The sequence below is a fragment of the Neodiprion lecontei genome, chromosome 2 (genome assembly GCF_021901455.1).
Source record: "Neodiprion lecontei isolate iyNeoLeco1 chromosome 2, iyNeoLeco1.1, whole genome shotgun sequence".
Taxonomy (NCBI): Eukaryota; Metazoa; Arthropoda; class Insecta; order Hymenoptera; family Diprionidae; genus Neodiprion; species Neodiprion lecontei.
The window spans coordinates 9003364-9019697 of record NC_060261.1 but is presented as its reverse complement, the minus strand read 5'-3'; the positions used below and the strand labels follow the sequence as shown (position 1 = coordinate 9019697).

At 37.7% G+C, this 16334-nt stretch overlaps 2 protein-coding genes across 5 annotated transcripts in view; both read left to right on the top strand.

Annotated features, from left to right (window-relative positions):
• Window positions 1-16334, top strand: part of LOC107227981 (serine/threonine-protein kinase N) — a 41745-nt gene that overhangs the window by 17729 nt on the left and 7682 nt on the right. For all 4 annotated transcript variants that reach the window (XM_046732636.1, XM_046732635.1, XM_046732634.1 and 1 more), the window contains 3 exons: window positions 6846-6949; window positions 7612-7822; window positions 10020-10174. In XM_046732636.1, the coding sequence (XP_046588592.1) occupies window positions 6846-6949; window positions 7612-7822; window positions 10020-10174 (470 nt within the window). The remainder of the gene's footprint in view (window positions 1-6845; window positions 6950-7611; window positions 7823-10019; window positions 10175-16334) is intronic.
• Window positions 10976-16313, top strand: LOC124293111. The gene is made up of 2 exons (XM_046732638.1): window positions 10976-13404; window positions 14326-16313. Exons 1-2 carry the CDS (start codon window positions 12544-12546, stop codon window positions 15772-15774), a joined length of 2310 nt encoding a protein of 769 aa, XP_046588594.1. The 5' UTR covers window positions 10976-12543; the 3' UTR covers window positions 15775-16313.

Below are 16334 nucleotides of genomic sequence, written 5' to 3'. Positions count from 1 at the left end.
TGATAAAAAAATGGATGGTAAAAATATTTTTTGTTTTTTGTTTATAGCACTTCAAAAAACACCTCAAATTCATGCCTCTACACTAGAATACCCCCTTAAATTAACCGTTTTTACTAGCTTCGAGCAAATAATTATCAATCTTCGTTACTTAATATACTGTTTATTATTTAAATAGCAAAGAATTTCTTCTCCCAATTAAGCATCAAGTTGTTTCAACTTACAACAAAAGCGGATTCAATTTTATTATCAAATCTAAAATAAACGCGCAGTCTATAAGAATTATTTTTCTCAATCTGTTGGAATACGAAACTGCAAGCAGCAAAATACCAAGTGCAATTCTGATTATTCTTATTTTATATATACAGTTACCGCTTTGGATAAATAATAAATCAGCTGTTCTTTTTTTTTTTATATGCACACATCATTTAAAACGCGGAATAATTGTAGAGGATAATTAAAACAAGACTTTGAGATCTTGCACTAAAAAAAAAGAATCAAAAAAAAAAAAAATTTGTCTTAATTTTTCTCAATTATTATCACGAAATTTGCAAAATCGGCATTCTCCTCCACCAAAGTCGAGAATATCCATGATGATATGATATGATCTAGTTTTGCTAAAACCACAGTGTAGACACAACACATAAATGTCATCGTCACGTTATATGTTTTGAACGATGATAAATTACTGCACACATTACGAGTTCACGTGTATTCATCTTTCTCTTATCTCAATCCGAATTACGCAACTTCTCTTTCCGATAATAATGAAACGATGACGAGCAACCATCTGTGCGTTTTTATATAATGTAGGGCATACATGTATATATATGAAACGATTTTTTTCACAGAACAACAATTTTCAACATATAAATTTCCTGGATCGGTTTTATAATTCTGGAGAAGCGTGTAATGCAGCTGATCATTAATTTATTCATTCTTTGCGGAGTAAAAAAAAAAAACATAAAAAAAAAATAAAAAAAAGAAATCAAAGAATTACCGATTTTAAGAAGCAAAAGATGAATCTTTGTTCAAAGAAAAATTTATGCAACACATCCGTCGCTAATTATCACAGACTATATGTTACTTGATAATGGGGCTTGTGTGAAGCTGCGTATAGAGTCGAACATGCATGTAATCATGTAGGTAACTATTTATGTAATAATAATGGCTCCTCGACTCGAGCACGTGCGTTGTATTCATGACACAGTTTCTTCGAGTTTGTTATTTATACGCTGTGCAGGGAATAAGGTATGCAAGTCGGTGCAGAGAACTTTTGCTCCTCGCCGATCCGCCCGAGAGGCGTGACGGGATTATTTTATTGAATTCCCAAGATCTTATTACCTTAACTTATTACCTCGATATTTGCAGTATAAATGAAAATGTAAGAAACACGATTTAACCCTTTGAGTCATAGCCGCAAGTAAGCTTACCACCAATTTTATTGCCATTTTTTGTATATTTAGAGAATTTTGCAATATATTTCCTTGCGAGTTTTTTTTTTTTTTTTGCTATTTCTGACAGTGTATTATTTACTAATAGGTTTTCAATACTCGAGAGTAATTATTGCGATATAATGTAAATTATTATTGTTACAAAAAAATTGATTGAAAAAAATCACTGATTACGAATCTGAAAACAGATTTTGAAAAATCAGTATAGCGAATACAATCAGTGACTCCGGACACCTCTGCGTAAAGTTTTTTCGTCCGCCGTCTTGAATTTTTTAAATTCGATTTAATCAGCGACCCCAAAAACCACAGAATATTATCTTGTTATAAAGATTGATTCAGCACAATAATGTGTAACTCAAAGGTTTAAAAGAAATGAATTCCGAATATACACGTTATGATATTTTCTTAAAATTATTAGCCAATCACCGATGATGAGATGATAATTATCTTTCCGTATTGTATGTGTGAGTCTATTCTAATTTTTTTTTTTTTTTTTTTACGAAGTTGTACAAATTGTTGAAAATTGTCACAAAAATATGAGCCAACTTGCGATAAATGATGCTTCTGAAAAAACACACATTCATCCTGTTACTTCGACGACATAAAATACCAAATTCTCCGATCGCCAGGCGCGTTAATTTTTCATCGTACAAATTGCACCCTAAAGCTCCATCGATAACATTTTATAATTGCAGCAAATATCTCATGTGTTATAAATACATATGTTATATGTATATATTGTATAAACTATGCAGAATGTCTGTAACGGGTTGTTATACAATAATCAGGCTTTATTGTATAGAATTAGAGATCCGGTCTCGGTGCGATCGCTGCATGTGCGTATATGGGTATGATATATCTGTCCGATTGCACGACTTCCGGTGGCGGTGCAGGATGACGTGTAATAGAAAAAGCAGGGAAGAAGAGGGGATTTAGAACGTCGGTGAAATCGCGGTGCGGATTCTGTCAAGCCGTTGCGATTTTCGGCCTTGAATTGATTTTTTCTAATCACTCTAGCGTATCTATATTTACAAAAAATTTCTGTATATAATGTATAAATGAAAAAATTAACCAGATTGGGAATTGTATATATCTTTGTAATTGGATAAGATTTTATGGTGAAATTTCCTGTTTGCTACATTCGTTTAATTAATTTCTTGTATTTAGTCTACATGTATAATTTGAAGTAGAATTCATGATTTGTTATCATTCTAATTTAACGTCGTTACGTCATAATATAATTTTCGTATAATGCTTCTTGCTCGTAATTTTTTTTGATCAATATAAATCGAAACGCAAAATGAGTTTTACAAAAAAAAAAAAAAAAATAATCGTAAACATGTTCCTTTTCGTATTGACTTATAGATACGTTAAAAAAGAAACATGTTCAAAAAATTACGTATCCGCCTTTTTCACTCAATATCTCATCTCGTCTTTCAAGTTTGAATATGATTTTGGATAATTTAAACGTGAAAATTATCATAAAATTAAAAATTTAGAATGATCCTTTCGACGAGTAGAATGAAATTAAAGAGAAAAAGAAAAGAATGAATGACGTAAAAAAAAAAAATAAAAAATATCCAACTCAAAATCTCACTCGATTTACTAAATTAATACACATGCAGCGTGTATTAATTTTTCACCAAATTCTGCGAATAGGTGTATGATTTATATTATACCTTGATGTGTATTATACCGAAAATGAATATATATCAGCGTACCTAAGCGGTATAATAAAACTTGATGATCGTGATTCAAGCGTTTCTCGAACGTTACACCGCAATCGTATTTCCGTGTGTGTGTGTGTGTGTGTGTCGAGTCGGGTGCCGCGAACCTCACTCGCCGGAATTTTTTCGCATACGAAAACCCGTTTGTCATCGAGATTCGCGTAACTCTCGTCTCTCGTGAGATGGTTGAGAGAGAGAGAGATAGAGAGAGAGTGAGAGAAGGGGGGGGAAGGGGGGGATAAAACACTGCGAGAGATATAATGTGACGCAAAAACTAACCGCAGCTGGTTTATCCTATTCAACGATGTGGAGAAACCCTAAGAAACTTATCCGACCGTCTGGGCCAAAGACCTTCTTCTCCACTCTTTTACGGATCCCCGAACCATTTATTGCCCGAAAAAATCGAAAAACTAAGGAAGGAAAAATAAAATAAATAAATGAATTAATTAATATAAAAAGAAAAAAACAAAAAAAACTGTTGCGATGGAAAACAAAATTCACAAAAATCGCGGCACTTCAAGATCGTAACATTTACTGTTCGGTCATGTTTTAGTACGTGTATATACATATGTAATATGTATTGTAAGATTGCGATAAGAGAGAGAATTAAAACTTGATGAAAGTTTTTATACTCTGAAACTGTATAAAAATAGAATCCTTCGATAATATAATTTGGCGAATCAATTATAGGCGTATTATTATTGGAAAAGTTGAGGAGTCAAAGTCGAAGAGGAAAATTGAATGAAGTATTCGTTTAATTCTGATTCGCGTAGATAATCATTTGATTTTTCACTCCAAATATTATGTCGAGTAAACACTGTGTTATAGGTCAGTGTACTATTGTACTTACGCGGTCATTTGTGGAGTTGAATTTTAACTTTTGTTTATTGTCGAAATTGCAACCAACCGACTCTCTTTCTCTTGATCCTTCTTTTCTCGCGTCTTAATTAATAGCGTAAACGCGGATTTGCAACGAGGCTGAAGTTAATAACGTTACTGTAACGATTCGTATTTCGGGAAAACCCGTTATTTCGTAATTTTGGGATTCTCTGAAATGCAATAAATTATAATAAGGCAAAAGTAACTCATATTTTCAAAATTTATAAATTTCAAAATAGTAATCCCCCCCCCCCATCAACGTATCGTTACTCTAACGTTACTAACTTCAGCCTCACGATTTGCAGTGTTTTTTTACAAGTGGTCTCTTTCTGCTCGAAGCAGCAGTTAACGCCGTAGCCGTAATATAAGATCTGTACCTACGAGATTTTCTGCAAATGTTTATAGCTGTACGGAGCAAAAGAAAGGGTTGCCTATACGCTGATGCACGCTTGCCACGGTCGTTTTCTTATACTTATGACGTGTCTACGTGTGCATAAATGGCTGAATTCTTCCTCGTGGAAGTCACTCGCAAATTACAATATTATAAATATTATAAATGTTGGATCAACAATTACAACCGTTTTCGAAATTTCTAAAACCGTCATTATCTTGATCGAAATTTCCTTAAATTCCAAATAATGTACTGCAAATATTTCATGATGTTGCAAATTCTTTCTCTCAAAATCGTTCCAAGTTATCACCTAACAATGTCCTAAAATTAAACATTTTTTTCATCCAATATTTTTTTTTTTTTTTTTTTATGAAATTCCAAGTTATGTCATAAAGCGAATGAACAAAAATATAGTACAGTAAATTTGTAAGGATTAATAGCGAAATTGTCGAACACATTTTTCAACTTAATATGATTATCTACATTTAGATGAAATGAAATCCTATGACGGTAGAAGAAATTATTAAAATGAAAACTCGTTTACTTGTACCTGATGCAGTGAACTTGTAAAAATGTTATTAAAATGTTTGAACTTATCTACGTAATAAATACTCTTTTTATTTTTCGACGCTAAATTGTATAAATATAAAGTGAAAGAAAAAATGTTACGTATAGTATGCCTAACGTGAAAATTTCGTACCTGTGAAACAGACTTGTCTATAGGTATGTATATTACAGCTACGCGTAGCTGAGAATAAAAGCCCGCAGCGTTGTTCTTTCCCATGGAAAAAAGTATTCACATATACATATATATATATATATATATATAGCGTACGTACGTAATTCACGCTCGAAGTAACCCTGAAAATAAGATTGCGTGTGAGTCGAGGAACGGAATTTTTCGTTTTATTACGGTCCCGTGAGTCAAGTTCGAGGTCTCCTCGCGTGAAAGCAGCAAGGTTTTGTCCTGCCTCTTCAATACCTATCGTACAAGTCTCCCATGCGCTTCTTTACCGACGGAGTTTACGGAGGTTAGTTTCTTGTCGCGGGCATCTACTCTCAATTAGTTCAGGGCACGATTTAAACGTAGCGCGACGATCGGGCAAACGTACGAGTGGAAAAGGGACCGACAGTGTTTGGCGAGGAGAGAGGAAACTCTTCTTCTCGTTTAAGCACGCAATCCGTCTCATTCGCTCTCGCACATTCCATTGATCCCAACGACGCGTCGCGGTGACGTCATTAACTAACCGAAACTATACCAATAAGAGTAGATACCCTTCGGCACAGTCGAATACATATATGTATATACATATACCGTGTGTCCATGAGGAAAGTGCGCACCTTACGCGCGTGCGTTAAGTCGTTCGAATTTTATTGGCTGACAGTTAACGTCTGATTGAGCAGCCGACGCAATACCAATCGCAACTGTCAAATAATGTCCCTAGGAATCCACCGTTACCTGTTTGCAACTGCCGTCGGTGTTGTTACGAAAAATAGTTCGTTGATTCGGAGCTAATCCGAAGTAAAATAAATCTGACACGCGTTTATCATGTCAATCAAATCGTCGGATTCCTTCGACGATCAAATTTATTACTGTAATCCGGAAATCATTATTAACAAAATACTTTACCAAAACTTCGCGCCTAACTTGCGAACATAACCTCTCCCGAGTAACGGTGGGCTCCTAGGGACATTTTCTGACAGTTGCGATTAGTATTGCCTCAGCTGCTCAATCGGGCGGTAACTTTCAGCCAATAAAATTCGAACGACTTAACGCACGAGCGTAAGTTACGCACTTTCCTCATGGACACACGGTATATAAGACCGTGGACACTGCATGCAGCCGATATCCGTCACCGTAATAGGCGCTCGTATTTACGGGGTGCAATGTTGCAACAAATTTAAGTCGAAAATCAGTATGATTTTTTTTTTTCATTTAACGAATCACCCAAGATCATTAAAAGTGTAAACGAGAACTGCAGATAAATATCGATGTTTTATTTTCGGATCTTTTTTTTTCTTTTTTCTTACCCACATTCATTCCTGTTAAAAACGTAATCGCTCAATTTTACAAATACGTAAATTTCATAAGTATGTGAACAATCAATTACATATGCGAATATCTTGTAAATTTTGAGCAAAAGAATTATTGGTTTTTAAATCACCAACTTCCTTGAGTCTAGTAAGGGACAAAAAATATTGATCAATGATCTAGATGATCTAGAATGTTGAGGAAAACTAATCGACGACATAGTGCATAGTAGTCGTATCGATATTTATTTTTGTCGCTTCTTTCTTTCTTTAATAGTTCAAGTTTCGTTACTTTTTCATTGTATAATTTACAGAACGTGGATCGTTTATTAATTCTAACCGTTTTCTTTCATTTTTTCATTTCAGACACACCCTTGTCGCCGATGGATTCATCGTCGCCGAGTCAGGAGGGTCTTTTTACCGATCTGCGTCTCGTATCACTGGAAAAACAATTGAACATCGAGCTCAAGGTATCCAAACATTAATACTCTTAATTTTTATTTATTTATTTATTTAATTTTTTTTTATCGTTTTTTTTTTTTTTTTTTTTGTACAATTTTATTGAAATCAAAATTTAAAATTATGGGCAAAAATTTTGTGCTTGACGATTTAGGCGTCTTATGCCATCGCTGGGCACACGTTTTTATACATTTAACCCGAGTGCAACGGACTCTTAACTGTAAAAACCTGAAAAGACAGAACTGAACAAGCGGCGTGCGAGTTTATATCCACTGTGTCTGCATTGTCGCACGTGGATGCAAAAGAAACACGAGAATGAAAACCAAGCCGAAGAAAAGACCGGTCACATTTTCTTTTTTTTCTTTTTTTTTTTTTACTCCTTTTTTTTACACCCAATTGTACCCGACAAGACAATTTTACTGAGTCACTGCGGACACAAAGCGACAAATTTCAAATAGAATCTACTGCAGTGTTTCAAATTTATCGCCGCATACGATTGTTATAAATAATAGTTACTTTATACAATAACGCTACACTAAAAATTGTTTTTTTTTTTACGATTTTATTACTTCCTTGTTATGCTCTCGTATATTACCTACATGTAATATACATATATTTGTTCAAAATTCATTCTGACTTTCAATTACCTTTTTCTTTTATTCTTTTCCCACAGGTGAAACAAGGGGCTGAAAATATGATACAAAGTTTGACGAGCGGTCATCGGGACAAAAAGTTGTTGCAGGAGGCACAGCAAATGTTGGCCGATTCCAGGGCGAAAATCGAATTCTTAAGAATGCGCATTGTGAAGCTGAGACGGGTCCGGAAACAGCAGAGAACGAGAGGCTACTCGCCGGCACCTAACGGCGAAAATACTGCCAGCAAAGGTAAAAAAAAAAAAAACTCGAAAAAGAATGGTACATAATTGATGCTTCACGGCGAAGAATAAGAATTAATTATAATAATTGTTCGTTACAATTTTTATTATCATTGCTGTTAATACTCGTATAATTCCTATATACATACAATATGTATATCAATTTTCTCCTGATACATTGTATTTATTTAATAACGCGGTTTTTGCGTTACATGTATAAGAATAATTCCGGTGCCATCTAGGCAGCATATAAACTTAAAAAAAATCTACCCGCTCGCTATAATAGCGTATAGTTAGTACATTTATACAAGTAAAACCTGTTGGCTGAAATGTTTAGGCGCCGGACTCCGTGAAGCGGTCCTGTTTTTAGCTTTTTCTCGTTTCTTTCGACACTGTGCAAAAAAAAAAAAAAAAAGACGAATCGAACATTTACAGGTGTGCGGAAAACATTGGAGATACGTAAAGGATCGAATATTACAAATACATACCTAATATCGTATAATTTATCTGAATTAACGTGTATACAAGTAGAGAAGATCATTATTTGCGTACAAACATCGTAGGTTTATCGATCTTTTAAATGCCTACCTGCATACTTCGAAAATTGTTGGGTATACTCGTTATTCAAGTTCCATGCTTCAGATCGATTTTCGATTCGGATTTGATTAACGATCTTGACCCCTGATAACAAGTAGATGATAATTATACATACTTACGTATCTCTGTATGTATATCCATGATTCTACTCGGAGTCAATGACTCTTTGTTCATCGTATATGCCTTATGCTTCGCATTTCATTTCGCTTGAGAAGCTGAATCCAAATCATCCAGTCCGATTATACCGGGAGATTATTCGCTTAGGTATATATAAATGTGTGCGTATGTGTGACTATGTGTGTATATATATGCATGCGCACCTTATACCTGCCGTCGTCGACATTAAACTTATTTACGATGTATATTATATGTACATATATTTATCTCTCATATACCAACGGCTATTATTACTTCGCAAAGTTCCCTGCGCCGCGTTTTACCGTGAATATAGGTATATAATATAATATAATATATAATATGTATACATACATGTTAAATACGCAGGTCATCTAACGATGAGGAAATATTGTAATACACATATATATATTCTTTCGTTTCGACTGAATCGTATTTTCAACGAAATTACAGACGCCACGATGATTCACCGCAACTTATCCGGAAAATTTCATTTTACTCTTTATACTACTGGGAAAAAAATTTACTCTTCTTTCTACTTTAATCAGAGGAACTGTTGGATAATTAGGTTTTTTCACACTTTCTTTCCTTGGTGAAAAATACACGTCATTAATATACAAAATATGCGCATAATCTGCTCGTGTGATTCTCGTTATACATTTTTGTAGTAATAATGATAATAATGATAAGCGGTAAACATAATAAAATAATTCGTTATCAAATGTAAAAATTGAGACAAAATTTGATGGAAAGACATTATTTTTTTTTTTATTAATCCAAAATCGAATTTCGAAATATTATATATATACATACATACATACATACATATTAACTAAACATTTCTACACAAAATAACCTCACGTCTCGTCATATTTATAGTATACCTAATGTAAAACGGGTTCTCGAAAGTGACAGTCGGAAATTTTGTATGTATAATATTATTATATTGTTTCAACTTATAAATATGTCGTATACAGATACATATATATATACATATGTATATATATATATATATATATATATATATATATATATATATATATATATATATATATATATAATGTATAACTATTGCGCAGTAAGTGAGCCTCGTGCGTAATAATCTATTTTGTTATTGCCGAGCGAAAATTGCATGTGCCAATAACATCGGGTTGCAAAGTAACGTACAGAAGCGCAAATTTTTTTATTTTTATATTTTTTTTGCTCTCTTCACTTCCTCCGGTTCAGAATTCTCAACTTTCGTGTCTGTATTGTCGCGGTAAACAAAGCTGTTTAACAATTGAATCATCGCAATTTCACCGCAACAAAATTTTTACGAATTAATATTATACATATCACATTGCGACAATGGTATGGTAAAAAAAAATTTGAAGTTTAATGTATACGCGACGAATCTCTATGTATTTATCTAATTCGCGTGGCGTTTCTTTGTGTAATGCGAATCGATAAAAAATCTCGCATTTTTGTTTACACAGATAAGTACGAGCCAAACCTTGAATTGGCGCTGGAAGAGAGAGTCGAGGAACTGCGACATCGGCTCTTGATCGAAGCGGCTGTCGTCGAGGGGGCTAAAAACGTAATTCGCCTTTTGCAGAGCGCTAAAGTGGCCGACAAAAAAGCTGTGACCGAGGTAAGCTGAAGTCGTTATACATATTAAACCTAAATTTATACCCATCGCATGCGTCCGATGCGAAAGAAATAGAAGAGGCGAGACATTATGTATAAGTATAAATAATATTTAAAGCGAAGCCTGCAATACAAAGGTAACTAAAATTAAACCGTCTAAAATAGATTTCGTCGTTGAGTTTTACGTCAAAGTTTCGTGCTTTGCAATTTGTTCTGCATATGCAGAGCTAAAAATATTTTCGTTTTTTTTTTTCAATTTTTTTTTATTGAACAAAAACGCATAAAAAATATTTTAATAATCGAAATCAGCAAAACGTATTTCGCTCTGTATTTAATTTAAGCATATGTTTTTATTCTTCCTTGATTGGCATGAAAATCAATGAAAAATCTTTGCTTGAGTGGAAATATTTTTTTCAGATGTACGTCAAATGTATATTTTGTTAATTGAAGATCAAAAGCACAATTATTTGTACAGTTTAAAGATTGGAAACAAACCAAATAACGATTAATTCTCGTTTGCCTCAACGTGTTATTGCGATTCTTCGTAGAGATATTTCACGACTTCCTGCAGTGCTTCGAGAACTCCAGAATACACGAAAGTTATTATAAACAAATGAGCTATGTCCGGTTTCGATAAAAAAAAACATTTGCACATCGAGACAGAACAAATAGAAAAAATTGACAATAATCACTTGATCGAAGCAACTTACACAAAGTGTAAAAGTATACGCAAAGTAAACTGCACAATGCAGAATGACACAAAAATAACAGGCAATATTATAAAACGTTCTACACTTCGATACCACAGTTTAGATGTTTCTTCGGCATGGAAATTAAAAAGAGGATATAAGAAAATCCGTCTACAAAAAAAAAAAAAAAAAAAAAATTTCGAAGCTTACGTATAAGCGAGTCGATTTCAAGCTTTTCAACACGTTTGAATGACGATCGTCGTTAGTCTCGAGTGGTACATATAAAAATGAAGCGTGAATGCATCTATTGAACGAGAGCAATTCACTGTGTCTGCGAGTCTTTAGACGGTTTTAATCGCCCGTAGAGACGATATCGGTAAGCCGTGCTTCGCTGTGCCGCTGAATCGAGATTTCTCCTCGAAGATCCGTGTAACGCTGATGCCGATGCGCGCGTTGCTCTTAAAATAAACTCTCGGCCGACTACCCCGCGCTTCTTCCCCGAAGACGCCATTTCAGGTCGCGTTAGTTTCATCCGAGCGTCTACGCGACCTGCATCCCTTCCCAAAACGCCACGGACAACTCTTTCTCTCCCTCCCTGTCTCTCTCTCTCTCTCTGTCTCTCTATCACGCGAGTTTTTTTCTTTTCTCACACACAAGTTTCCGCAGATCCTTGGACAGAATCGTTCGAGATCGCGAAGAGTCGCAGGGAATAACCGGAAGTCAACGATAATACTTTGACGCGTTGCCTCGACAATTGTTGACCCGCATTTCGGTCAACGTTACTCGGAGAATATAGTCTTTTTTAGACCCTACAACGCCTACCGATACACGTCAAGGGTGAAACTCTTGAGGTGTGAGTGATTCATGGTTCAAGTATCAGCTACTCCGGTTGGCAGACGGTATCATATCGTCTCGGTGAAGTGTCTTTTCATCCGTGATATATATTCTTGCGTGAATCTCTGATACCGGATCTCAAAAATAGATCTCTACACCCGGTTCGCGGTGAGGAGCAACAGGTGCTTCCAGTGTCCGATGTCACCCTAGGATGTTATATCTGTACAAGTCCGTCCGTGTGCGCGAGTCTGTGCCGGGTATGAATCAGACCTGCGGACTAGCGGAGAAGGAGTAAAATTTTCTTTGTTGATTCAAAGTTTTCTTTCCAATCTACGAACCAACGGTACCTGCGACATCTTTCAACCCAACGCGTCAATTAAGTTTTGGAAATAATAACAAGGAGCATCGTAACGAGGGAGTGACAACTGCGGCAAGCGCGTGCGTGTCTACGTGTAAATAAAAGTTAGAAGGAAAAAAAGTGTCCCGTTTTCGAGTAATATTCGGGCTCAGCACACATCATACCTACCACCTACTCTGCTTTATATATATATACACATCGATCCAAATTTATCGCGCTAATTATATACGCACCTACCGCGACGTCGTCGACGACACGACGTGGTGGACCAAGTCGTTGCTGCAATCTCTCTCTCTCTCTCTGTCTTTGTCCGTCTTTCTTTCTCTTTGGGAAGGAGAAAGAGAAGGAAGGAGCGAGCATCGTAGAATCCAAGAAGAGAAAACGGCATGGCGCGACACCTGAGGAACCTCTTCATCATCCTACCTCCAGCATCGTCTTCGTCCTCGTCTTCCCGCCCGCTAAAGGTCAATAGAAGCCGGTGATCTCGCCGCGATGTACGGCCGACCTGAGAATCCGGATACGCCTTCCCCGTGGCTGGTGCGAGCCGAGGTTACGATAAGACGAAGCGGTGATCAGACCGTTGCTTCGGGATCAAGGAGTAGTTCCGCCGGATGTCCGGAAGCTGTGGGAACCGAGGGCGTTCAAATGGTTTACAAGTGGGGACGAGACCCGGGGGACGTCGACGGGAATCCCGCCGGCTCCTACGCCTTTCAGCGGGGAAACATTCTCTTCACATCGACGCCGCCTCCTCGACCGTTCTCCGGGGGTCCGACCTCCGCTGCCACTTCCGCTCCAAGACACCTTGGCGTTAACGTTTCCGACTCTGGATACAACAGCGAACAGTTTTCACCTCAGTCTTACTCCAGTCTACCGCATCGACGACCCTGTCAACAGTACAACAGACGCTGCAAGAGCACATGTAGCATCGTTTTATCCACCGCCGAGGAGCCCCGGGTTCCTGACAAACCCAAACCGCAATGCCTGGATCGCTGGTGCGGACATTACGCTAAAGGCGGATTTTTCAAACCAGTTCCTGAGGCCTGCGAGGACTGTCTAGAGGGTATTACTTCCGGTAGGAAAGCTTTTACTACTCACTTTTGCACCAGAGTGCCTGGCAGAAGTCACGGGTTCGATCCGTCTAGCAAGGGGATTAATTGTTCGGATAATTATGTTGGATCGGGCAACAGCAGCAGGGATGCTGCTTCGCAGACTAACGATGTTCAGACTCAGACGTCGTTTAGCTCTGTTTCTTCTTTACTTCAAGGCACCAATTCCAAGCATTACGAATCAAGGAGGAAAACCTCACCTGGTCTTTTGCGGAAGTTTGATGAACGCGATTTCTGGACTGGACAGGTCTGTTTGTATTATTGTTATTTATTCGTATATATGCTTGTTCGTCCACGCGAGTGTGATTTTTGGTATATTAGATATGTCGTGAGGTTGAAGTTCGTAATGTAATCTAACGTAACGATGTACATTTCTAGAAGAATTTTACAAAAAGAAAAGAAACTTCAGGATTGCCTGAAATTTTCTAAACCGTTGCAAGGCAAAACATTTTAATTACATATTTTGCAAAGTTAACTTGTTTAGAATCATTTCAAAGTTTCAAAATGGACTTTTTTTTCAATCTTTCCTTACGTTAACGATACTAACTTTGACCTCTTGATATATTGTGGAGAATTTTTTCATTCTTTTTCGATCAGTAATGACGAATTTGAACAGATTCGTTTTGCTTTTATTACTCATTATTAAAATACATTCTTTATTGAATTATATTCAATTCAGTGAATTTTCTGTATGAAATATTGCGCGCAGAAGATATTTTGTAGAAAATCGACGTTTCCCGTCAAAGTCAATTTCGTTTACAAAAATATGATGATATAACGAATAAAAATCAGATTAGCATCCTTATTGCTTTAAACAAAGAAGACGATACCAGCTGATATTTAGACTGACTTATCTTGTTGACAGGTATTTAAGACATTCATATACGTTCTGCATTGAGTAAAGATCCGAGTTTTTGGGTTTAAAAAAAATTCAAACAATACCTTTACGCAAAATTTGGCAAACACCGTAGCACACAAATTTTTGAAAAATAAATTGAAAAAAAAACATGTATCAAAAGCTGCTGACGAAACATGTCTTGCAAAATGGTATCGTTGAACTGACGGGACAATGAGTCAAATCAAGATAGAACGAAAAAAAAGATACTGTTTAAAATAAAAATAAAACATATACGAGAATGGTGTACAAATTCCCTTGATCTATTTTTAGCAAGAAAAAAAAGAAGTACCAGGCTCGTCATCGTCATCGTTGTCGGTGGACGTGACAAGTAGAAAGTCAAATATTCCCCCAACGTGCGATTCACAATCAGGAACAACCGGGGCGGCTAATTCCTCGGGTAAAGAGGACACAGCTAAGCGGAAATCGCGGACCGTGCACATCGACGTTTACTGTACGGGATCCGAGGAGGAGGAGGAGGAGGAGGAAGATGAAGAAGCGGAGGAAGATGACGCAGAGGACAGCAGCTACTCGGACTCGTCCGAGGCCTCTGAGAGGCTCGCGGAAAAACCGCGGACGATATTCGAGAGCGATAGAGTGAGAGTGACGCACTCGAGGGCTGAGGAAACGCGGCTTCCTCGCGGCCTCCAGGACGACAAAGCCTTTCTTAAACGCTCGGAGGAACTGAGTTGCGAGAGTTTCAAACAGGCCCCGATGCGGATGCCGTCGTTGGCGAGTTCCCGGGGCTATGAGACCGACGATGTTCTAAGCTCGTTGTACCCGTCGCAATTTAGTTCTTACAGCGCGATCCGGGACTTGGACTCAACGCCCTGGTCGGCTGCCTCGTCGTGCGTTGGTCTGAACCCGCACCCTGACTCGTACGATTCGGCGACGGCGACGTCGTGGAAGGACACGATATCCGACGTAGAATCTCTGCTGAACAGCAAGTCCGGACTCACACCTTGCGACAGCTTTGAGTACGCTAATTCGTCCGACCGCGAGAGGATCGGCAGGCTCGAAACTGCCTGGGACGAGGATGCGGAGAGCCGCGAGAAACGGTCCAAGACTTGGCGTTCGCCTCAGATAGAGAGGCGGCAACTTCTGCAGAACAGGAAGATGAAGGAGTTCCTCGACAAGCACCAGGTCGGCTGGTCATCCCCGGAGAGCGCTGCTGAGTCAGACGACAGCGCGGAATTGGGATGGAGCTTCGTTTCGAGCGAGGAGAATTCACGACATGTCAGAAGGGACTCGACCGTTCGCAGGCCCGGCAAGGAGGCCCAACGGGTTCAGACGGCCCCTTCCAGGGAGCCGGAGGATCGTGGCTGCATGAGCGATACCGCGGGGAAAACAACCTTCTGCGGTTTGAGGGACCAGATCGGACCCTTTGGTGCGAAGAGTCCCTCGCCGGCGAAAGACAAGGTCGAATCGCGTGTTACTTCACCGTTTACGACGCCCCAGGGCGAGAAGACCGACCATATAATCAAGGCTTCGGTCTTCGGCGCGGTTGTTGGCGCTTTTAGAAAACCCGGACACCACATTGGACCCTCGAAAAATCCATCCTGCTCGTGCGAGCACTGCAGAAGGTTCTTCGAGGAGAACGCGGGGCCCAGAGGACGGTCCAGATCTCTTGGCGATATCGAACGGCGACCCGGAGCCTGGTTTAGGAGAAATAAAGATATCATTTCTCAGGCACCTCGTAACTCGAAAAACGGCGTTTCGTAGAAGTATTGTTATAATTTTTTTTTTTTTTTATTTTTCCTATTGCTCCACGGTGAACTATAGATACAAAGTATAAAATTTTGTGTTATAATGATAAATTGAGATCTGGTGTTAACCATTACGATGTAATCCATGGAAACGTTACTTACGGATCAAGTTTTTAGTTCCATTTTTATCTCCCCTTTTATTTTCTGTTATTATCCTCTTCTTATACTCTTATTTTTGCAAAGTCACACGAAATTCTAACGATTTTTAGTCATACAGATCGATCTACGGTATCGGTGAATCGAATTGTAAGTTGAAATTGCGTGGGTATGATTAAACAATTTTTATTTTTATTAAACCTTGACGCTATTTTCTTTATTTTTCTCCTACTTGATTCTTTTTTTTTTTTTACCCGGCACAAAATACAAACTTTTAGACGCAGTGAAATTGTCCAGATCTTCTATACGTACGCCCGACAAAATTACAACACTAATTCACGCTATACGATGTACCGTTAATCATAATGATACTGTTAATAAACATTAATAGACTTATTAGTACCGTGTATCGTTTATTCA